This window comes from Stegodyphus dumicola, chromosome 9, assembly GCF_044657685.1.
Source record: "Stegodyphus dumicola isolate Sdum_Otavi_A_Nest chromosome 9, ASM4465768v1".
Taxonomy (NCBI): domain Eukaryota; kingdom Metazoa; phylum Arthropoda; class Arachnida; order Araneae; family Eresidae; genus Stegodyphus; species Stegodyphus dumicola.
In genome coordinates this window covers 47,089,570-47,115,995 of record NC_140776.1, presented here as the reverse complement: position 1 = coordinate 47,115,995, position 26,426 = coordinate 47,089,570, and the positions used below count along the sequence as shown (strand labels likewise).

At 33.4% G+C, this 26,426-nt stretch overlaps 1 protein-coding gene across 1 annotated transcript; it reads left to right on the top strand.

The window, feature by feature from the left end:
• Positions 1-10,569: 10,569 nt before the first annotated feature.
• On the top strand, positions 10,570-26,123 carry LOC118192649 (glucose-6-phosphate exchanger SLC37A2-like). Its single transcript, XM_035363640.2, has 3 exons — positions 10,570-10,908; positions 13,175-13,448; positions 25,921-26,123. Exons 1-3 carry the CDS (start codon positions 10,573-10,575, stop codon positions 26,121-26,123), a joined length of 813 nt encoding a protein of 270 aa, XP_035219531.2. The 5' UTR covers positions 10,570-10,572.
• Positions 26,124-26,426: the final 303 nt, after the last annotated feature.

The window sequence follows — 26,426 nt, the reverse complement described above, 5'->3', positions numbered from 1 at the left end:
CCTTTGGACGTAATTTAAAATCTGAAACATTTCATATTTTTTTTTAATTTTATTTTCAATATGGGTAATTAACATCGTTTGCCCTACATTACACTTTTTGAGAATAAGCTGACTATTTTGATTTTAACAAAGGGGGCTTTTATTTTTCATGAAGTGCATAAAGCTTCTGTTGTTAAACTGAAATTATTTTCAAAAGTAAGTTGTATTATGATAGCGAAACATAATTTTTTTCTCTTGTAATTAGAAAAGATCTGAAAATTTTAATAGCAAAGGATGAAGCTTTAAAATCCTAAAAAAATAAGTTGAAAAATTAACGTTATATCAGTCTGTTACATAAAGCAGTACTTGAAGCGGTTCAATACTTGTGTTCTCTCAGTTCTTGTTATCCTCATTGGTTTTAACAATATAAACCTTTGATTTGGTTTTAGTTACATACTTCAATTTAGGCTAAATACCTTTGGGCTTTTAACTTAATGCTACATTTTAGATGAATTTTTTATGCCATTTTTGCTACTACATGTGTGTAACCATCATATTACAAAGCATAAAATATTTCTCTCCGAAAATCCTCTTTCGAAACTTCTTTTTTTCACGACGTATAACTATGCATTCTAAATGAAAGATGAAGGGAAAGGATAAAAAATAATTCCATGGACGTCATGCATTTTCTTCATAGTCTATAATCTTTCCCCTTGTTCATTTCGTGACAAGTTTATCGATTACATCCACTATTTTCATCTTTATCGAAGGGCGCGTTTCCCGCTATCTTCCGTTTCTGCGCCATTTTTCTTCTTTCATTTCACAATCGAAGGGGGATCACGCAAACGTCAAAGCATTTATAACTCCTCGGTCGATCAGACCTTAAATCTCATAGCGCCAAACTGCGTATATGAGAAAAGAACAAAATCCATCATGGAAATTCCTTTGCTTACCTTTTGCAAATTTGAGATTAGAGTACATAGCAGATTGGTAACGTTCACATATTCGATGTTCAATATATAAATAGATTCGAGTTAAGAAAATTAGTATTTTAAAGCAAACAGAAATTAGAGAAGTTTTAATGCTTATGTAAGTTCTTATATATTGCATAAACTGCTATAAGATGTTACCATTTACATTTTCAGAGGAAATATTTGTATTTGGAAGGGTAAAGTTTATTTCATGGATTTAGCAAAACAGTTACTGCATTATGATGCAAACTCGTCACTCGGATAGCGTCACTAAACGTCTCAAATCATGCTTTCAGGGTCCTAAAGTATATCACTTACTGTGTTGTAGGGTTTCCCTTAATTCAATTAATCAATTATTCAAAATTTTGTTATCTTTCCTGAACTACTCAATTTTCCCTCGCATTTCCTCGCCAGGATTCAAATTTAAAGTTAAGCGAAGTGAGGATTTAAACGGGTGAATTTTGGAGTTTATTTAGAGCGTGTTTTCCCTAGCCAGCGCACATTACGAGTCTTTCCTTGCTGTTACGCGGATTTGCTGATACACCTCTTTGGCTATATAAACTGGTGGGTTGTTGTGTCAACCTAGTATACTTTAAAATAAAGTCTTAGAACAGTACTACTCTTTAGCTTTTAATTTATTGTGTTAACGATTCTTAAGTTTCACCGCAATTAGCCGGTGTTATTGTAAGCACAAAGTACGTGCCTTTTCTGTTCATAGTTTGAATAATAATAAGAGGTTATTTTTACCTTTCTTCTGTTCTGGTTTCCTTTACACTTGTGCGAGAAGTCGCCAGGTTCCTTAGTAGCATCTAGTAGAGTTTATGTTAGCAAAGAGAACACGATCCTACAATGCATGCAACTGAACTACAGCTTTCCTTTACTTATCAAAGTGGGGGGATTAAGAAATTTCATTTACTACACAGTTTTCAGCTTTTCCCTTAGTTTTGCTTTTACCTTCTTTACAGAAGAATACTTTTTTGTACCTATTTATCTGACAAGTTTTAATACAGAACAATCTTAACTAGAACATAAATGTACCTTTGAATTGTAAAATTAAAATAACTTTTGCAGACATAAAGGAAAGGAAAGATCTTTACTCACTGTATACAGAACTAAAAACAAACTTATGATAAATATATCAGAAGCTCTATTATTTATACAATAACGATAATTAACAGTCAATATTAAATGCATATTTTTAAATTTTCACAGTAATAATTTCGATGTGGTTCAATAAAACCATCGAAACTAGTACTGTGAAAATTTGGAAATATAACGCTGATTTTTGTTGTTTGACTTCTGAATTAAATTTGAAAAGTTTTTTTTTAAATATACTTCATATAGATTTCTGTTTCAACATAAGCTGAGCAAATATCAGCTTCTTTTTATTATTACATTAGTTAAGATAAAAGAACAAATATTAGTTTTATATTTGAAAATAGTTCAGCTCATGGTAATTTTTGCAATTTAATTAAAAAATTGAGTTGCATTAAACTATCTTTTATCCGAAATTAGTGATGCCTTTAGATCAAGGAGCTATCGGTTCTTCAGAGAATTAATCTGTCTCGCATATTAATTCTCCGCTATCAAACGTTCGAATATGGTAATGCAAAAGGGCTATCGTCTAGGAGCTCAAGTATTATAATATTTTACCTCTCGATAATACAAGTACGTGAAAAAGTTGATTAATTACCACGTTATTCAATTTTTATTTTTAATAAACTGCGAACATTAGCTTCCACAGAATGGCAGCATGACGGTTCCTTTTCACTTTTCCCAAGAGAGCCATTGCTTTAAATTACTCATTAAAATTCATTGTTTGATACAGGATAAAATGAGCTGAAATTTGGAAAATCGAAATGTTTATGAATTATTAATTCATTAATTTGTTAATTTTTGCTTTTTTTAAACTTAAAAAAATTGCACTGTTTTAAGTTTGCCATTGGGAAATAATCTTCGCTTTGATGTTGAAGGAGAGATATATGATAGATAAATGATAGATAAATAAATTTTAATGATAGATAATAAGCATGAAAGCAGTAATCCCTGCTGATTTTAATTGTATAATTGTGCATATTTTGCCTTTTAAACTAGAATTTATGTTTCATGTCCCATTTTGTGTTCTTTTATATTAATTGTTTATGACCTAAAACTTATATTATCATCTTTTGGCAACTTGTCATGAAATGTTTGCATAAACTGAATAAACGGAATTGTGAACTGTATTCCTGATACAGTTTGAAGCAAATAAAAACACAGACAAATATTGTTTGGAGTTAATCGAATTCAACAGCGAAATATTAAGCTTTCTACGTAGATTTGCTTTCGGAATTACATCTGGATTGCTTCAGACAGGTACAATAAGTCTACAAGAATTCATAATTTACGGATTATTATTGCTCAGAACTATTGATATTAAAACCTTTTGGAAATTTTTGCCCAGAACTATTGTTGATCTGGTTTTTAAGATTTAAATATTTCATATTAATCTAATGTTTTAATTTTCCGCATGAGGTAGCTTATAAATGATATTAAAAAATCTTAAAAAGTAAATTCGATTTCAAAGTCTGAGAAGAAATATTTGTTAATGTTTAGGGCTAAAGTGCAGAATCGCCCACTTACTTGTTTGGCGTTTGTTTGGCGCTATCTACAAGAGTAAGAAGAATTGTATTTTTGTCAATTTTCTTTGACTTTTTAAGTGAAAATAGGTCGTTGTGTACATGGGTAAAGTCAAGGGAGTGCACAATGCTATTTTTGTGCAATTCTGGGATTTTTTTAAATGAAAATAGGTCGATGTGTACATGGATACCGAGTATACGCAATTCTTAAAAACGCGCCAAGCAGTGGGCGATTCTGCACTTGCCCCATTTTCAGTTAAATATGTATAATTTGCGACTTTTGCTAAAATCCAAGGGGTCGTTAATTAAGGGTAATAAATATACTACAGTAGTTTTTTCTGTAAAGCAATTGCAGATAGAATATGTCGGATATTTCCATTTGTTCTGCATTTTATGTTTGATTATGAATCTGTTTTTGGTAAACGTTTACTATTGGGTGCCCCTTGTTTTTTGCTTGGCGATTCTTTTTTAACGCCAAGATCGGCGTCAGGAAGGCACAATTTCAAGATGGCCGCTACACAAAACCAAAATAAGAAGTCAAAGAAAATTCTGTGTTCATGTACGCATCGATCTGTTTTCACTTAAAAAAATATCCTAGAATTGCACAAACTAGGCATTGCCCACTGCCTTAAATTTGTCCATGTACACATCAGTCTATTCTCATTTGAACAAAATCAAGAAGCTAAAACAAAGTTAAAACAATCATGGTAACCAAAAGTGAGGTTTCATCGCCAAAATTAAAAAAAAAAAAAAAAAAAAAAAAAAAAAAAAATGTTGCTAATCGAAGGGGCACCCAATTCTACACTAGAGCCCTGTTTTTATAAGATGAATGATATCAGAAGATCCAAGGATTCTCGAGAACTGTAGAAATTTACTGAAGTGTGGCATGTTCATAATTGGAGCAATCGCACTAAATTGACAATCTGTCAAAATACATCAAAACATTATTAAGTGACTGAATATGTTATTAAAACCCCATGACTATCCGTAGATTATTAGAATATAGAATGCCTGGTAGAAATCTTTATTTTGGTAATTGAAATTTAGTCATTCAAGCAATTAACGAGTTGCTAATTGTTATTATCAGTTACGTCGGTTTTACTAATTATTATATTGGATCTGATTTAAATATGGGGAACGCAGTTAAATTGCAGACAGTTTTTGAGAACCAAGAAAAGATCTTTCAAAAGATAAAAATTTGCAGTTTATTTGATTAGAGATATTGCAGTAAGCACTTTATTACTCTCACTAAGTGAGAAGTAAATAATAATTCTTTCTATGGATTACAATGCACTACTCAATGCAGGACATGGCGCGTTAACACGACTTTAATCACCGTCATTATGTCAACTGATTGGCTGGTAATATGTTTATCAGTAATTCAAAATATTTCTAAACTAATAAGACTGATCTAACAGCCTGGAAAAAATTTTCCAGCCTTATATGCTTCACATAAAAAAATCTTGAATTATTAAAATATGCTATATATATTATTTATTTTAACAGTAATAAAAAATTTTTCTGTGTGTATTTTTTCCATTTTTTAATAAGCTATCTGAAATGAACCTGTGCAAAAATGCATAAGGCACATTTGGCGTTATTACCGCTTAAAAAAATAAATAAATCAAAAAATATCTGAAAAATTTCAGCATTTTGTTATATTTCTTTTGATAAGAATAAATTTTATTCACCTTGTATCGGATTTGTGCATTCAATCTATTACGAACCCGTACGCACGCAGCACTTTTTGGCGTCAGAAGTGGGATTGAATGGCATTAACAAAAGCGATAGAGTTAAGAAGTTAAGAAGAAACATGTTAAGAAGTTTGTGGCAGCTTTTGCTGCATTTAAACAAAAGATGAAAGATTCCGTTAAAGGAGCGATGAAAGCTGTTAAAGGAAAAAAGGCTGGTCAAGAAACCGTTAAAGAGGAGATGAAACCATTCAAGAAGGATGGACGCTGGTCAGGAAAGATGGAAAGTGGTCAAGAATCGTTAAAGGTAGTGATGGAAGCTGTTCAAGAAAAGATCGAAGCAGGTCAAGAGAAAATGAAAAGAGAAATTACTTTCATAATAGAAAACATATTGGAAGCTAAGGAAGGCAGAATAGACGCTGTCGAAAATAAATTTGAACACATGGAACAGAGAGTTTCTTCTGTCAAGGAACAAATAGAAGGGAGAGTTACTGCTGTGGAGCAACGAATAGAAGGAAGAGATTTTGCCGTTAAACAATAAATCGAACAACAAATTGATGACAGGGTTTCTGCGGTCTCCAAACAAGTTGATACCTTGAAGAAATTCGTAGCGACGGCAAAGAGTAACTCTGTTGGTTTTAAAATTTTACCCATGTCTGCCCGTACCTCTCTGAAGCTATCCACATGTGATGGGAAGACCTCGCAAGTGTAAAAGACACAATTTTCTATAGTGGCGGATGCTAATGGATGGGATTCCCAAGCTAAGGCTTGTGATCTTGACGCTTCTCTGAGAGCAGACGCTGCGGATTTTCTTAAACTCTTCCAGAAAACCAGAGACTAGACCTCGAAGCTCCATCCGGCGCATCGGGGCTGCGCTTTGGCAAGAAATGTTTAAAAGATTACAGCAGGTTTCAATTAAAATCTCGCCAACAGAAGACCACGGAAACACTCCAGGAACTTGCCACAGATGTTGAAAGGCTGTCTCACCTCGCCTTTTCGGAATGCTCGTCAGAAACAAGAGAAATCCTGTCACTACAGTACTTCATCGACGGCATCCGAGATCCTGAAATACAGAAAGCTCTACAAATGGCGGATGTCAAGACTTAAAAAGCGCTCTAGTGTACGCCATGAATTTCGAGGCAGAATGAAACTCGTGGAAATGTAATGGCTGGTTTAGCTGATTTATCCAGAGACTGCAATATTTTGATACAGAGTAGGAGGGAAAACAAACTAGCTCTAAAATGTTGGAAATGTGGTACTGAAGGCCACATACGATAGAATTGTAGAACATCCCAGAGCACGGAAAATGAAATAGGGGATCTGACCAGACAAGTCAGTGCCTTAAAACGGAATAGGAGTGAAAAGAAACCAACCCTATAGTGCTGGAACTGAGGTGCTGAAGGTCACGTACGGGGAAATTTCAGAACACTCCAGGGCACAGAAAATAAGATCATTCCCCATCAAAGACGCAGAAAGCAAATTAATGGCCATATCGCAGAAAGGAATTTGAAATATAATGAGAAGCTCAATTTTAAAGCACTTCAGATTTCTGCAGTGAGTGTCGGAAATAATGGACTCTTTATTATGGAACACATCAATGGATTTTTTTGCAATATCGATACAGGAGCGAATGTTACCATCATTCGGGAAGATTTAGCTTAACAGTTTAAAGATGAACTCATTTGGACGCCATCCTGTGTTACCCTCCAGACTGCGTCTGGTGATAAAATTGACATACATGGGAAGTTAAACTTCAACATCATGTTTGGAAGTGCCGCGTAGACACGGCATATATGACAGATATTAGGGATTCTTTTATATTCGGATTGGACTTTCTAAGGAAATACAATTTTTCTTTGGACTTTAAAAGTACGAACTGCATTCAGCCTCTGACGACATAACTATCCATTATCGGAAGGGATCAACACACGGAAACGCCGATGCCCTATCTAGACGACCCTTGCCCAGAAAGCTGCCGATATTGTTCCAAGGTCGAAGCGAAATAGGAGCAGCTTAATCCGGTCGCACGACAAATTATAACATCAATATCGGCTGATGGAGACCCACGAATTGAGAAAGAAGTCAGGAAAGAGCAGCTGGAAGACTGCGACATTAAAATCATAATTAACTTAATAGAGTCTTCAAACAGGAAAACCTACCTGGGAGGACATTTCGATCTATAGTCCTACGACAAAACAATATTGGGGACTCACTCCATATCCGAAACGGTGTCTTGTACCGGATATTCGAATCCGATGGCAGCTGATACTCCCAAGATCTCGGATTCTGGACGTCCTTAAAAACTACATAGCAGTCCTCCAGGAGGCCACTTCGGAATAATGAAGACCTTGGAGAGAATTCGTGAACGCTTCTACTGGAGTAATGCAAAATGTGACGTGCCAAAGTGATGCCGATCTCGCGATGCCTGTGCGAGTCGAAAAGGACCGAAGAAATGCAGCTGAGGCAAGCTGCAACGTTACAACATAAGAGCACCTTTTGAACGTATCGCCTTTGAAATCTTGGGACCTCTGCCACGAATTGCTGATTGCAAACAAATACAGTACTCCAATTATCCGAGATCCGACTATCCGAATTGCTGATTATCCGCACCGTTTTCAGAATTTAAGAGAAAAATTAAGATGGAAATGTTGTATTGGACAATCAAAGATTTCAGATATTAAAAATATTTTTAAACATAGTGTCACTGCTTGAAAACGGAGATGGAAGTTCTTCGGGAAAATCAATGCAGCACCAAACAAAAATTTAGAAGATGTCGTTTTCAAGTGGTTTTTAAAGCAGCGTTCTGCGGGAAACCCAATTTCGGGTCCGATTCTTTGTGAGAAAGCTAAGATCTTAGATTTGAAGCTTGGGTGTTCATCCCAAAGCAAGTAACGGCTGGCTAAGAAAGTTAAGTGCAGGTACCGTGTCCGTCAAACGACTTACTTTAACAGAGATGTTCAGTAAGTAATGACTTTCAGCATTTGTAAGTACTCTGTAGTACGCTATATAATATGTACACAAAAATTTTACCTTTTCGTTTTAATTAATTAAAATTCTTTAAAAATAGATTTTTCCTCCCATTTTCAACATACAGTAATTAATTAAAGTGCACATAGACCCTTTCATAGGAAAAAATCCAATTACCTGAATTTTTGATTATCCGAACAGGACCCGGTCCCAATTCATTCGGATAATTGGAGTTTTACTGTACAGCCTAGTCGTCATTGATTACTTCACCAAGTGGCCTGAAGCGCATCCTATCTCTGATCAGGAGGCTGTCACAGTAGCAGAGGTAATGATATGCCACTGGATTTCCAGGTTCCAATGCCTTTCAGTTACATTCGGATCAAGAAAGGAATTTTACCTCTGTAAATAAAGAACTCCGCTATCTACTCGGCATTGACAAAAACCGAACAACAACTTTATATCCGCAGTCAGACTGCATGCTAGAGACGTTTAATAGAACCATCCTTAATAACCTCTCATTGGCGGTTTCCAGAAACCAGAAGGACTGGGACAAGAAGTTACTTGTTTTTACTGTCTTATCGCAGTGCTGTCTACAAGACTGCCGGCTATTCCCCATCCCAGATGCTCTTCTGTCATGACCTTCGTCTACCTTGAGATCTCTTGTTTGGTCGTCCACCGGATGCACCTTCATCACCTGAGGAGTACGTCCGAGATCTACAGGCACGGTTTGAAGTGCTGCACAAGTTTGATCGAGAACGAGACAACTTGGCGACGGAAAAGACGAAGACACGATACGATACGAGAGTTCGTATCGTGTCTTCGTCGGTTCAACGGCAGAGACATCGGTTCAACGACAGAGACCAAGGTGTGGTTGTGGAATCCGATTCAACGGAAAAAACAGTCACTTTGGGATGGTCCTTACATAGTCCTAAACAGGCTGAACAACGTTGTAGTTCGGATCCGTAAGTCATCGAATTCTAAGTCGAAAGTCGTTTATTACGACAGGCTACCTCCTTACTATGGCCATAGTAGGCAGTGTATATAATGTAAACAGTATAAGACCGTGGTCCTTTTTTGTTTCTAAATTTGGGTACTCATTTATTGATTTGTATATGATTTATTTTAAGTTACTTATTGCAATTATTATATATGTTGTTTGTTATTGTATTGTAATGTTTATTATTGTATTGATGCTTTAGCTGTAAGTGTGGCTTCCTATTTAGGGATTGTACTGCCCGGGACGTGCAGTCTTTGGAAAGGGAGCAGTGTTACGAATTTTGTATATAGTTAGATATTTTTAGTAGAATTATAATTAAATTTGTTGTATTTCCCCTTGCAAAGCAGTTTGAGAAAAATTTTGAGAGAAAGTCATGTCAGAAAACTAAAAGTACAGGAGCATGTGCATTTAACATTTAGTAAATATGTATATTTTTAATTTGTATTAAAACTGAAGTTGTGAAATTATGGGGTGAAATTATGTAAACCGCAGTGCTTTATTTCGCTAGTGCATTGTCATTGGAATTGATGAATTTAATCCTTGACCTTGCCTTTTCTGTATTTTCGCCTTCGGGTGAGCCGTATGATTGCATCCTAATTGACTTAATTACCGCGAATGGTCTTAGGGCATAAAATTTAATTATCTTTGTAAATATTCTATGTAATTGTATGTCAGTATTGAAAGAAACAATCAATCTGGTAAGAAATGGCTGCGACTTGTTTTGAGAATGAGGTGTAAAAGGTTATCAGCGAAGATATTCCGCTTGGCATTAATTGTATCATTATTGGCAACTTTATCGTTTGCGCCGGCAAAACGGAAAAGTACCAAAATTTTTTGTCAGTATTTTAATTAGTATTTTAAATTAGTATTTTCTAGACCTCTCCATAAAAATATGTAAAGAAAAATCCTAAATTGCAAAAACCAAAATCAAAAGTATTGAAAAAGTAGTTATTCTCATTGCCAGGCGGCATGAAAACATTTTGGAAGGGGACAAATCTATACAGCGTTCTCGCTTCAAAGGACAAGACGCAAGTCTGTCTTGAATGTCTTCTATTGAATAACAGGAGGTAAACTCAAGATAGTTTTATATTTTCTCATTCAAAACAAAAAAGTGTAAACTTTAAAGTTTCTTTGCTACGATTCACTCGAAACAAACCATAATGCGATTAGTTGATTTAACAGAATATCTTATTCATAACATGTGTTCATGCCTGTCTTTGTCAAAGAAGTTGCAGATCACTGATTTTTAAGCAAAACTGTGTCAGCGAAAGCAGTCATTCGTTTCCCATGAACAATGAAGTAGCTTGATAATAAAAGAATAAATAACTATTTTACTTCCAGATAAGCTTATGGATGTAGAGATCGAAATTGGAGGCATTCCATACGGAATATGGTGGATTCGGAAAATTTTGCCCAAAGATAAGAAAAGACGATTGCTTTTGTTACGTGTCTTCACCCTTTTTCTCACATACGTGGTTTACGTTTCTTTCCATGTGGCTAGGAGACCCATTACAGTTGTCCAGTTAAAGATAACTCACAGCTGTAATCTAACAGCCTATTCTGAAGCTTGGATCAAGCATTTTCCCGAAAATAAAGCATCTGACTGGTGTCAAGGAACTCTTTTCGAAACGTCTGGAAAAGTAATTATGGGTTTGATAGATGTGACCTTCTACGGAACATATGCGGTAAGTGAGTCTGTTTGACTAAACGCTTTTATTTTAAAAATAACATGTATCAAAAATTAAACCAAAATAAATTTATAAACATACATTTCTCTTTCTCATGAAAACTCGAGCAAAACTATTTCCCTAAATATAAATAAATAAATGAGTGTATTTCAATAAAATTTTCTTGCATCATAAGTGCAGTAAATACTACATCAAAAGTTAAAGACGAGCATCGCGTTGAACTGTAAAGAATGTTAGACTACAGAGGCATAAAATTTTGGAAACATTTACTACCATTCAGGAGGCCAAAAGTGCCGAATAAATTAATGAATCATGCAATACAGAGAATTTTCGCATCAATAATAATCAATTAAGAATAGCGTATCAAAACCGCTATACAATGCTAAACCTCAAGAAGAGGAAAAGATGCTGTCAAACTACAAAATTTCTTTTTAGGTGAGGGGTTTAATCTGGAATTTCTGAATTTTCTAGCCACAAATTTTCTATCATATAGGCTACCGAAAACTAGAGTTCCTAATTTACGAATCAGTTAACCTTATAAAATTAATCAAGAAAAATGAGCTCATCCATAAATTGCTGGATTTTCACTAAAACGAATGAATACTCCATCTTACCGCCATGTAGGAAGCGTGTATCAAAGACAAGGATTAGAATCAGGCTCATTAAGCAATATCACAGAAATAAGCTTTATAACACTTTGCTACCTTTTGTATCTACTAAGTTCCTCTCTTTACCTAAGTGTCTGTGCAATCACTTGCAGATTAAACTAACCGTAGAAGCACAGATACGCAAGCAAGTAAGTATTTTACTTTACTCTACCTCACAACTTGTGTGAGATAAATTAAAATATTATATGAACAAATATAAGTCACCTTCACTGTGCAGCAATTAACTGGGCATTCAATTGGTCACTGCACAAGTACATGCACTCAAGAATACAGCACCTTTAAGTAGAACAACCCAATCTAAATTAAGACGAATGTAGCACTTGTCCAGAAAACTATTTCAATCAAGCTACGATTTTCTGTATGCAAAGTAAGCACGACAGCAAACGTGTATGTCCTAAAAATTATCCGTTTACGAATCTTTCTCTCAACTTATGGTATACTATCTGGCAAACAAATTTGCATAAATCGCTGGACTGGGCGAATTCTTGATGAAACGAGACATAAACGAAAGATGAAATTAAATGTCTAACTGTTAGTTTAACTTAAATGAAATGATACAGTCGTATAACGGTCATTTGCGCATTATTATCCAAACAAGATGAGAAAGAATAGAGCACAGCGATTACAGAAACTAATGTGGACAGTATGGGAAACATATCAAAATTATATAAATTATTCTGACCTAACTTCGAGGGTTATGTGGTGGAAGAACATTTTTGTAATGGACAAGAAGAGTAAATTGTTTTTGTGGAGAACTGAAGAGTATTTCAATTATTTGAAAGTGCAGTACAATAATACTAAGAGAAGTCGATAATACAGTTATATTCTATGCTTTCCTAATACTTGGGAATAAAAAAGATTTATAATGAAAACTTACCTTTTAAAATACTGTTACGGAAAGTCCAACTGTGACGAGATAGCTTCCCCGCAAAGCGCTGTTACGGTTGCCAGAAAGTGGCAGGGTTTCCAGATTTGGCGAGAAATAGGCGATTTGGAGAAAAAATTGGCACTATGCCATAGACGGAGCGAGAGCATTCTATAACGCATTCTTAGCGGTTTTGTTGAGAATATTCTCGAAGGTAATCTAAAGCTATATATACCCACCTGTCCTTGGAGTAGCATTGTCTTGAGTTCAGAAATAAACTTGAGAGCGATCGACCGACTCGGGAGCTGTACTTTAGTGCTTTGCCGTGAAGCTGTCTTCATCGTTATAACCTGAAGGCAGTTTTGCTTATTGTTTCAGCATGTTTGTCGTAGTTTTTCGATGACTGTAAAGGTGTCTTTGGAACTGTCCTGTGTAATAATAGCGAATAAATTCTGTTTTGATTCTTTATCAAGTTTTGTCATCAATTACTCCAAATCCACGAACCCTTAGAACGCAAAATTACTATATTTCTCATGTTGCTTTAATTTATATCAACAAATGATAACTAGAAAAGCAAAGTTTTTAACTGTTAAAGTAATAAATACGGATAATATAGGGTATTGAAATTAGTGTACACTGTGTATATATAAACCATATTCTATATCGTTTCATTATAATTTACTATTCAGTTTCCCAACTTGACTTTCCCTATATTATGTTTTCGTTTCAGTTTTCAATGTATTTCAGTGGTATCATAGCAGACTGCTATAATCCCCGGTACTTCCTGACTACTGGATGCATTTTGACTGGCTTCTTTTCCATGATCCTGGGGCTAGCTGATATGTGGAAAATTGTCAGTTACTATTTTCTTATTATGTCTCTGATATTGATGGGGGCTTCTCAGTCAACAGGATGGCCTGTTGTTCTCTCTTGTGCAAGTTTTTGGTACTCCGGGAAAAAAAGGGGTCTATTTTTTGGTATTTGGAACACTCATAATTATTTAGGTTAGTATATATATATATTAATAAACTGTAACTATACCAAAACACATAAAGATCATTAATGTGTTTTAATCATTAATGAAATAAAGGTGAAAAGTAGTGATTTGTAAGGGAATTTAAATTTCTGTTTTTCAGTACAGGTGAATAAAATATTGAAACTCAAAGTACTGATAAATATTGTTTAACTCATTACAGATAATTAAGTCCATAATGTCGATATGTCTTTAAGGGCGGAAGTTACTTTTAAATATTTTATACTGAAGGGCATCAGAACTTTGAGTCTGTTGTCCTTCTGTCTGTCTGTTGTTTTTGGTCTGTGTGAATTTAAGAATAAATTTGACTGTGTAGTAGAGAGCTATGTATTATATGCATTTATTTAATTTTTTATAATTTATGCATTACCATGAGCGCATGTAATCTATTAAGACTGAATTCCCATGAAATTTGTGGCAATTAGAAGTTAATAGGGAACTTTGAAAGCCCTAAATTAACTCATTCTTTGAAAATCAGTTTTTCTGATAAAGCTATTTTCATAGTTACCAGATTGTAATTGTTAGAAAAGCGCCAATAAGTAGATATTAAAATGTTGAACAATACTATTTTGCCTAAAACTGTGTAACAACAACATATATTTATATCTGTTTTATTAAAGCAAGTATATTTTACCTTAATTCTATTGCTAAATCTTAAATATTGAAAGTTCAATACTTTTTACTCAACACTTGATAAATTTAATAACTTATTTTATTATATACGTTGATTCTCAATTATAAATGAAATACTTGATTATTCAAAATTTTAAATTTTGAGCAATTAATCACGTACTTTAAATCTTTTGAGCATGACGCAGTTTATAGGAGGTATCAGTACAAATACCCATCATGCACTTTATATTCATATATAACAGCTGTTTTTGAATTTTCCATTACCCCACTTTCCCAGCAATCTAAGAACGTGAAACATGTCGACCTTCAAGGCATTTATTTAACTTGCACCACTATTTACATTTAACTTACATCACTATTTGTCTGCTGCAATGGAAATTAAAGTTCTTATCTGCTATATCTTATTTTTATTTCTTTGGAAAATGTGGGGGTGTTATGTCCAGCTACGCTTTCATTTCTAACTTATTTAATTACAGAAAGAGAAGAATTTTTTCTACTTTTTAAATAGAAGCAAAGCTTATTAAACCGCTTGAGAGGGGAAGCATTTGTTTATATTTTAACAATATAATATTCATAACCCAGGAAAAAGAAAATCGCAATAAAAATCTTAGTTTCTAAACGAATTTTCTTTTTTTTAATAATATGTAAAATGAGTTAGATTCATCAAAATGGTTAAAGAATGAGATCTGTTATTTAAAAAGTCTGATGTGTACACCACACGACTCCCTTGTACGGAATATTAAATTATACGCATTTTTTCTTGCATTTCATTTAAACTTATCGGATTGAATTAAATCTACTTTGCCGACAGCGCATAAAACGGAATAGAATAAATGCATTCTTTAAAATTCACTCTAGTATTTGTTTACCATAGCGACACTCTGGCGCTAGATTCACTTAACAGTATTATATTTCGTTCGCATTATAACTCATAATGTACAAAATTTATATCATTTAACGAATAGAATTATCTAATCGTTCACACATGTTCTATTCAAATACTACAATAAAGCTAGAATGATGTATAAAAGAAATTAAGTGAACAAAACAAAAAAGAAACAGTTTTTCACAGACGATTGAGTATTTCTCATTCAATTAATTCAGTTCTCACTTCGCGAGAAGGCAAAAATACATAAAAACTCAAAATATCTATATTAAAAATTACGAAGTAAATCTTAAACACTTATTTCCTCGAAAAAATTCCAGAAAGGATTAAGCATGATTTAATTCGCAATAATAAATGAATGCGTTATGTTTGTTTTTGCGAAGCTAAGTTTCTCTAGATTGGCAACAAATCCACTAGTCTGCTGTTTCAAATGTAAACAATCAATGGCCGTCGTAAAGAAAAGGCTTAGCGGCACTTAAACGACTTTAAAATTGTTGATAGTTCTAAAAATATTGCATACAGATTTACTAAAGGCATAAAAACCTAAACCGAAAGATAAAAACAACATAATTCAATCATTTTTAAAGCAAAAGATGTACACTGCTCAAAAAAAAAAAAAAAAAAAATGGGACAGTCCTATATCTCCTGATCTACTGGGCCGATTGACAAAATTCAAACTGCATTCTTCATGTCTCGAAAGCGCGACTTAGGATATATATTAGATTTATATATAGCACTATTCTAACATAGGTATTTTGACACAAAATCGGACTTTTTCTGAAATAACATACCAATTTTTTTACATATTTGGATTCTACGACTCAAATTACGCCTAAATATGAAATTTTGTAAATTTTGGAGCAAAATTTACGGAGAAATTCACAAATTTATGTTGGCACTTTTTTGTCAGTTTGCGCCAAGAATAGTTCACTTGGCGAACTTCTTAATACTCGTATATGGCAACCTAGTTTCCTTTCCCGTAAAAGGAAAAAAAGTCACCATCGTTCCTTTTTTCCAAATAATGTTCTTTATATTATATTTTTAATTATAACTTATTAAGTAATTTTTTCTTTTTCGAATTTCATTTTAATTGTTTAAGTTGCACTTTTTTTTTTTTTCGAATAACTGTTTTAAAAATTTCTATTTACCTATTCGAACTGCGTGAATAAAGGTGCAATGTTTATTTTTTTTCAAATAGTTTTCTTTATATATTTTTTCGTCATAGTTATTATTTTAGGTAATTTTTAAATTTTTATACTTTTATTTTAATTGGTTGTGTTGCATTGTCTCTTCAGATAATTGTTTTAAAATTTCCTATTTATTCCTTCGAATTGAGCATTTTTAATATATTTATTATTATAAATTTTCCAGAATTTGATTTTATTTATTTGAATTGCGTTTCTTTCGGAGGAATACTTTGTAACCCGGACTACGATGCGTTTGAAAACTGCATATATTAAAAGAGAAAATACAGTAAAGCACAATTAACACGTATTTCAATGTTCCGTTCAGAAAAGATATATATATAAATAAGAGAGTTGTATAACCGACATTTTAACTTAGGATGAATTGCATACACTGCTTTAAACAGTTTTATCATTGTGCCCATTGCTTTATACAATTTTATCCTACATTTGGCTTCTTAAATATTATTCATATTTTAGTCAAATATTTTATTTTTGAAATCGTAAGAATCAAATATCATAAGATTAAAAAGTTTTAAATTAAAAAAAATACAAATACTAAATTTTACCCAAAAATTTATTTTTTCTTCTCTTTTTCTTCAGGCATTCTACTTTATTCTTGCTCTTTTTCTTTAGGCATTCCGCAACTATATTAAAAAGCATCCAAATTTTCGGAATATCTTGATATTTTTACAATCAATTTAAATAAAGTTATCGCCTTCCATTTCATAAAGGCCCACACACGGCCGAGCGGTAAAGTCGCTGAACACTGGTAGTTCACTCCGGGGTTCGAATCCCGGTAAACGGGCTGGTTGCATGGGCGTTTTCGTGTATTTTCTCATGTGTACCGTGTATGCCAGCTGGTTTCCCTTAGAAAGTTCTTCACAAAGGCATCCTTCCTTTTCCAAAGCCCTGCTTTGACGTAACTTAATAATCCAATTCAATCCATTTCATCAATATTTGGTCAGAGCCTTTATCAGTCTTTAGAGGCTAAACATTTTGAAGGTATGAGATGAAAGGAAAGACTGGTTTCCTAAAGAGGTTTTGGTTTATTTAATTATGACAAAGCACACTAGGGCTATCTGCCTAAGGGGAGGAATGCCTTCGTGGAGGACTTTCTAAAGGAAACTGGCTCGCATACACGTTACACATGGGGAAAACCACGAAAATGCCCATGCAGCCAGCCCGTTCGCGCGATTCGGACCTCGCACTGAACTACCAGCGTTCAGCGACTTTACCGCTCGGCCGCTGTTTCATCAGGAGGGAAAAAAAAAAAAAAAAAAAAAAAACGTCTTTAGGTGACATCCACATACATCACTGGATAAACTCCTGAATATTCAAATAATTCGAATGAGAAAATCATGGGACTCTCAATTTATGATACGATATGATGTTCTATAACGTAATTTAAATTTATACAACCATATAGTCTAAAACCAGTCGCTCTTCACTTTAATCTGCAATGATATCGTTTTTGTCTTTTCTGTTAACCACAAGCTCAATTGATGGTATTTGCTGGTGTACACGTTCAAGTGTTTTTTCTTTAAACACCTAAATTCTTTGAAATATCCTGAAAGTATATTCAAAAGCGTCCAACTTTTTGAAACATCTTGGTATGTCTGACAGCCAAATTTCCCTGCAAATTTTTGCTTACTTTACTCCCTAATTTTCTTCTTTCCTTCTACAGTTATTTTCAGTGCACACACAAAAAAATTAAGATTTTTCGATTGCTAGACTTCCATAAATTTTGCATTCTTGTCAATTTTTAAAAATATCAATTACATGAATTGCGTTTCAGCTGAAGACAGCTTTTCATTTTCTAGTCATTTTAACTATAAATAAAGTTTAAAGCGAAGTCCAAAGGATAAATATTTTAATTAAAAGATTTTTGCTAAATGACAAAGAAATAAAACAGTCCAGCAGGGTTTATTCTGTACCACCGAGTAACCCGATTCTTATATCAGCTGAAACAATCTAAATCATATTAAAGATCATGTTTTTTTATACAATCTATAACGCGAGAGAAAAATTAGCTTCTTAAAACATGCTTTCTAAGAGAATTAATATAAAAATTTATATTTATATATATATATTTTTAAAGCTGGGACTTGAACCAAACTGTCAAATTTTTAAAGTTTAATTTACATGGTGGTTATAATTAAAGTTCCAATTTGAAATGGCCATAAAAGGAAAATTACCGTACCAAATGTTATCAAACTTGGGAATCGTGTAAAGGAGGTTACGAGAATTTATTTTCCGCGGAAAATAAAGAGTTCAAAAACTCACCACCAGGGGGAAAATGGCGCTGTATACAAGATTGATAAATGAAATAAGACACGAAAACACCTGTTTAAAATATGTTTAATATTTTCCGAAACGTGTTACAAAGCATGTTCAATGTAGCGTCCAGCATTTTCTGAAAGCAAGTTAAATCCTGTTACTGCATTCTCAACAGCAGCTCTTAGCATATCAGGAGGAATGTTACGGATATGTCAGTGTATCACATTTTTCATTTCTGCCAAATTATTTAGATTATCACCATAAACAGTGCTTTTGAGAAAACCCCGTAGCTAAAAGCCACAGAGGTTGAGGACTGGTGGGAAGAGGGGAAGTGTTGGCGGTTATAACAGTAGCTGTCATTCAACACTAAACGGTGTGGAATGACTGCTATGCAATCGAATGCAGTTGGAGAATGCGATGGAACTAGGTAGATAGCATAAGGGACTTCTTTCGCCCAAATCGATTAAAAGCGTTTTGAATCAGTGTCTCCATGTTTTAGGGCCGAATTCAGGGTTAAAAAATTACAATTTAGCGATCTGTCAGAAAACGATTTCCAGATTGTAAGCACTTGTGCGAGTGATTTGCGATCTCACATTTTCTAATCGCTAATTCGTGGTTTTCGCGGATGAATTTCTCACTTACACGGATGGCGCACTCGACATTTATCGAATTTAACGCCTTTAAATGGTAATTTGCTTACTTCAAAGTTTCTTAAGGGTCATATTAAACCCGTGTAACAAAAGGTTAAGTTAGATTCCGACCCATATTTCTATTAACAATATTGCATACAGAGCCATTTTCCCCCTGGTGGTGAGGTTTCGAACTTCCTTTTTTTCTCGGAAAATAAATTCCTATGACCTCCTTTACACGATTACCAAGCTTGATAACATTTGATCCAGTAATTTTCGTTTTCTGACCGTTTCAATGTAACACTTTAATTATAACCACTCCGTATATTATTAAATTTTCATTTGAAGCTATGCGTTATATGTATACCATACGTAAATTTTTCGTTTTTATGGAAAAATAAGGAATCAAAGCAAATATACTTAGGATAATGGACCAAAACTGAAAAAATTTCTCCTTCCTTCGAAAATAAAATTTTGAAATTCGACCTTGAATTTATTGGGTTATCGAAATATTTAATTTGACTTATCTTCTAAGTCATAGTTCCGACAAGAATTCCGTCAAAAATTCCGAATTACTTAAGCTGAAGTAAAAGATTTAGTATATATTCACTGTATGTTAGTAAAGTAATCAGAGTGTAATAAAATAGATTATAGAATTTACGCTGATGCAACATTTTGTCTGACTGCACAACATGTAATGGAAGAGAAGGCTTGTAGAGATTTGTTTTTGACATGCCTCTAAAAGTAGATGTCATACTCCTTTTGTCTCTTCAATATCAAAAAACTTTCCTTTGAGAGGCAACTTTAGTTTTTGGGAAAGAAAAAAAATCACAAGAAGACAAATTTGAAAAACATGCAGGACGATTGAGTACACATACTTATTTTCGGAACACAAGCGGTTCTCCGACTGGTTATTGAATAATGAAAAGACGCATTGTCATGCAATACAAAACATTTGGAATACGTTGTCTGACTGAAAACGTAAGATTAAAAGTCATCCGCTTAATTCACAACCATTTACAAGTCAACTACTGGGGCAATTGCAGAATCGTTTTGATCCTGAGCTTCTAAGACAAACCTTATATCACTGGATTTAAACACTTCTTTAATCTTCCGAGAACGTTCCTTCTTTAGCTCATATTCCAAGAATATTAAGTGAATACAATTATTGCAAAAGAAATTGAATATTCATTTGCACTACGGCTTGGTAGTTTATTAACGAGTTAACAAAACTTAAATTCTGCTTTTTGTGTCTAAGTATACAACAATATTTTAAATATTTACAAAGGAAATATTAAATTGGAGATTTAATTGGAGCCTCACCAGTTGCCTAGCATTTGAAGATTGTTAAATACTAATTGTTTGTTGCGAAGTCTAACCCAGGCTGCATGGTTGGTTTTCGTAGTTTTCTAGGCTCTCTTTACAAAGGTTCTCTATGAAAGCATTTTAACCAAATAGCTCCCATGTTCTTTCTATGTTCAAATAACCAACTAACCTAGTTTAAGCGCGATTTCCAAATGAAGTTACTAGGAAAACCCGAATACTCATTAAAAATCATGTAGCTTGCCAATCGGAAGTAACATGAAAGATGCGGAGCCAGTACTTGACTTGCTGTTACGGTACGCTGTTTCTAAATTTAGATGGTCGTTCCTTAATTAAATAGCCCACCACCGGCCGAGCGGTAAAGACGCTGAGCACTGGTAGTTCGGTCTGAAGTTCGAATCCCGCGAACGGGCTGGCTGCTTGGGCGTTTTCGTGGTTTTCCCCATGTGTAACGTGTATACGAGCCAGTTTACCTTAGAAAGTCTTCCACGAAGGCATCCCTCCCTTTAAGCTTATAACCCTCGTGTGCTTTGCCATCATTAAATAATCCAATCCAATCCTTAATTAAATATAATTGATTTGTAACTTCTACTAGAGCTGACGGTAAAAATTGAAGTGCAAATAAATAATATCGTGTGCAATCTTGATTAATATAAAATTTAAAATTTTGCATAGAAAAATATTTGCATTCAGAGAGAAAGTTTTTTGAAATATTTCCAATTACTTTATAAGAAGGATTATTAATAACCGTAATGATTACTTATTATATTACTGATGATTAGGATTCAGTTCTTGACAATTACATTCTAAATTTGAATTTTAAGGATATAATGAAAATACGCTGCGAACAAAAATACATTTTAGGATAAAAAATGAGTTGGTTTTTTTATGTGCTAAAACTTCTTAAATTCATTTAATAAACATCGTATCCTCGTTGTTAATTGAATCCAGAATGTTGTGTGTCGTTTATATAATTATTCTTACTTGTCCCCAGAAGCTGCTGACTTATCCAGCCATTATATAGCTGCAGATCATTTCTACATAACCATTGAACTTCCACTAATTCAGTCTCTAGAGGGTTGTATGTTTATATCATAATTTGACTTATATAAATGATTATTCTAAATCTTATGTTTCTATAAAAATATACTGTGCTTTAAAAATATGGATGGTAATATCTGCCGCTCTTTCAGCCACTTCAAAAGCAACAGTTTGTTTAGAAATAAATTATGCAGTTAATGTCATAAAATTCAAATAAACATTAAACGAAAATTCTCAGTTTTAGACAATTGGATTTAAACGAATTAAAGTAGCAGACGATAAAACTCCGAAGGTAAAAATTTACTCTTAGAAAAATGTACTCTTATTTTTTTAAAAAAAGGAAGAAAGAGAGAAATTTAAAAAAAATTTTAAAAATTTTAATAATACCATCTATAATTAAAAAAATAGCTTTTCATGTAGTATTAATAAATATTTATTACTTATTACGCCTTATTGAGGGGAAAAAATTCATATAATTAATTCTCCGTAAAATTTTACTTGAAATTTAAGGTTAAAAATAGCTGTGGCAATTCAGTGTAACAAAAATCCATAGACCACATTTGGCGTTATTATCGCTCAAAAAAAAGATGCCAAATTTCAAAACGCGAAAATATGTAAATTCGTGTATATCTTAGAAAATTTTGAATTAAAAAGTCTAATTTTTTGCAGATATGCTTAAAAATACACCTACTTTATGATGATGGTAAAAATTTTATAGGTTATAATTCAAAATTTTTTTCGAAAAATTTATAAAAATTATTTAAAAATAGAAATTTAAAAAATAAAACACAAAAAATGGGTAAATTTCATTTGGAATGAACCTAAATTTCGAAATGTGAGAGAAAAAATCAAAAAAGTTTAATAAAAAAAGAGATATTAATAGATATTTGCTAAATTCAATTAACATTGAGGAGCTAAAATTTTGAGAGCTAATATTTTAAAAACTAGTCGTACGATTTTTACAAAACTTGGTATTCTGGCATAATTTGAGTCGTAGAATCGAAATATGGAAAACAATTGGTATGTTATTTCAGAAAAAGTCCGATTTTGTGTCAAAATACCTATGTTAGAATAGTGCTATATATAAATCTAATATATATCCTAAGTCGCGCTTTCGAGACATGAAAAACGCAGTTTGAATTTTGTCGATCGGCCCAGTAGAACGGGAGGTATAGCACTGTCCCATTTTTTTTTTTTTTGAGCAGTGTACAATTTACAAATATATAAGAGTAAAGAAACTGAGATCACTGAGCCGGGTAACAGAGTGGATATATATATAAATATATTTATACACGTTTGGTGCGGCCGATTGCAACCAAAATACGAGGTGCACATCTATATGTTATAGCAGTCCTATAACAAAATTTCAACGTTCTGAGGCTACTCGTTTTTGAGTTATGCGAGATACGTACATACGTTCGTACAGACGCCACGAAAAATTCTCTTCAGAATTCATTTTAAAGCAGTTTTATAATTTTTTTGGAGGAAACGAGTCTTTTATTTTGTCCTTACGTACAGATATCACGCAAAAACATCGTTAAATTGCATCCGGTAGCAGTCAAAATGGATATTTTCGTTGAAATATGCTGCCTGAAACTTTTCGCGATTACAATACTTTCTTTTTACTTCGTACAAGGAAGCAAAAGGAGATTCCAGTTGAAAACCTTAATATGTGTTTGCATTCTTTTGGGCCATCTTCTGTGCGTACAAAGCCAGTTTAGGATGAATATTGATGCTATGTGTCGTAGGATACATTCTGTTAAGACATTTTTTCAAGATGTTAGTCATAAATTTCTCTTCAAATCACCTTTATACTTATATAGTGAATCAGAGGAAAACACTAAATTAACCCATATCACTTTTCAACTGTTAAAACTGTGGGAAGCTGCTCGTACACTGCTCGTTAATAATTTATGACAAATACCACAAAGGGAAGTGAAAGCTTAGTTTGCCTATTCGAAAAGAGATCATACAAAAGTTTTCATTATTTGGTGTCAGATCATAAAATAAGAATTAAGAAGCTTGTCTAATATAGACAAAAAAAAAAAAAAAAAAAAAAAAAAAAAAACATTAAAAAAAACTTGAAGTATTTAATCCTTTTTTTTTTTCGAATTGCAGTACAGTAGAATAAAGAATTTAGGAAAAGATTTTTTGTGAGAAACGGGATTACAAAATTCATGCACAATTCTATATCATCTAATAACAAATATTCTAAGATATTTATTAACTATCGTAATTCAGTAGGAGGAGGAAACGATTTCTAAGAAATTTTGTTTTTATCCGAAGCATAAACTCTCTTTTATAGAATGCTATTTGATAGCGGGATAATATATAACATTTATTCAAAAGATCTAACTGTAGAAACATTTAGTGCAGCTTGTTGCCTGATGCTTGGTTTGGGAGAAGCTTCTATTGCTTACCGTTGTCAGTTACTGTAAATGATAGAATAGGATGGCTATGTAAACAAGATCGAACTCAGTCTATATCAAAATTAGGGACATCGTTGAACCATTATGCCAATAAGTAATTTGCGAAACTTAAATCGGTAAGCTAAATATGCTTTGGGCCGTTAATAATCTCTACAGCGAGGGTTGCAAAACCTCTATAATAACAAAAGATATACTGTTTTTTCATAAACTATATGCTAGAATTAATTAGTGTCACTTTTCATAATGAAACTTGCCCCCCCCCCGAAAAAAAAAAGCACCAAACGATTTTATATTGGCAAGAGAAGATTCTATTTATGTTCTCACTTGACTGGCTCCGACGAATCACATTCATTATCGCAGCTCGACGGCTTTCTACTTCAAAAAATTTGCTTTTTACCTTGTAGAGACCAGGTGGGTTACCTCCTATCTAGATACTGGAGTATCAGTAAACTACACAAAAGAAGGGTTCAGATCCTTTATTAACTCTTTAAAATTTACAATGCGTCAACTCGACGCTAACAAACTTCGCCTCTACTTGGGCGGTAACTGAAAGTCCGATAATTGAAAATAAAAAAGTTGAAATGTTTAACAAGTGATAAACTAACCTACAGAGCTCAGCGAGATCCCGAGCTTCAACCCCCTTCTAATCTAGTGGCAGCAAAGCAATGCAAATTAAGCCACTTGAACCAGGAATAAGCAAACGTACCTACGGCAGAGACGGCAGCTAGAACCCAACTCTTCCTTTCTCCTACCGAAACTCGGCTTTTAACTACTTCCTACAACATCGAAAATTTGCATGCGTTCGCGCGTGCTACAACATTTAACTATTCTGGCACCAACACTTAGGGAAATGAAGGCTTATAGAAAAGTCTGAACTTAAAATTTAAAATGTCAGTTAAAATAAATATAAATCCCTACAACCTTCAATTCAGTACTTCTGCATACCTAGACTTTTACTATTTACTCATATAACTTAATTACCGTATGTTCTCCTTCGGGTGGGTACGTTCGCACCTTGATTCATTTACATACGCAATTGGCATAAAGCATATGAAAAACGATCTGGTTAAAATCCTCATGTGATTGTGTACCAGTATAACAGAAACTATTAGTGATTGGTCTATTTATGTTCCGAGGCTAGAAGTCTTAAGATTTTGTACTAACGTTGCATTTGTGCTTCATTCTTTTTAGCAAGTTACCTTCTTTTATAAAATATACTCCAGATAATACAGCCTAGCAGGTAAGCCTGGTGCTATTTAAAAACTTATAAATGAATCCCTTGTAAGTTCTGTATTTCAACTCCTCGATTTAAATGTTTGTAAAGATTGTTAACTTTGATTTATATTCTATTTGTGTTCTGTCTGAGCTAAGCAAACTCTTTAACTTGTTAAATAAAGATTTCGAAGTTATTCTACCTTATGATTCTTTAATAAAACTATGCTGGATAGATGATAGTGTACTCAAACGCCTTAACTGTGTTGAAAAGACGACATATCATTATATATATTAATAAAAGGCGTACTACTATATGATAAGTTTCATCAGAGATTTACTTGCTGCATAAATTAACATTTTGTTTCAAGGAATCTGAAAACAAATATTAATTTATGCACTGGCCTCTTCGCCCAAAGTTTTACCCCCCATAAATTAACGTTCTGCATTCGTGGTATTGATTATTTATTCGGATGTTTCTTAAGAAACATCCGAATAAATAATCAATACCATGATGTAATCAATATATGATGAATAATCAATAATCAATAATCAATATATGGTGTATGATAATAGAAGATGAATCTCAGAGGACAACGATTTCTTGTTTTTAGATAACATTTCTAGGTTTTCAGCAAATTAAGACTAACCAAGTCTTAGTTATAGAGGCGGAAATTGTGCAGGCAACGATCTGAAATTCTCATTCTTAATAGCAGCAGGAGTTATGTTACTTGAACATATTACTTCAGATTATGTCTATAAATCTCATCCCAGTCTGCTTTATCTAAGTAATTTCAACTCATTCCGTTTAAACCTTTACTTCCAGGCAGCGTCCTTGGATTATACCTGGCGGAAATATTTATTGATGATCAATGGGGATGGAGCTTTCAACTTCCTGGAATTATCGTCACTGTTATGGGATTAATTGTTATTTTCTTTCTAGTGACAGATCCATCAGATGTTAACATCTTAGACGCAGAGAAAGAAAACAGTCTGAATCGCAGAGGTGAAGGTAAGAGCAGTATGTGATTAGAGTAGATATTAAGTTTGTCAGTGAAGTCTCATCATTAACCATTAAAACCTTCTAAGCGGCAAGACCATATATATATACGGCCTAGAGTACGTTTTTTATATCTGTAAGAACGTATATATACGTGCATATTAAAATATGTCGAAGAAATTAAGGCAATATATCAAAAGTACACAAATTCAGGTATGAAATACCAGGAGAGTTTTTACATTAAAATTAAAAAATAATTTGTTCTCATAGTAGTTTTGGAAAATTTGAGCTTTCTTAGCGAAACCCTTGGCCGCTCAGAGGGTTAAATAATC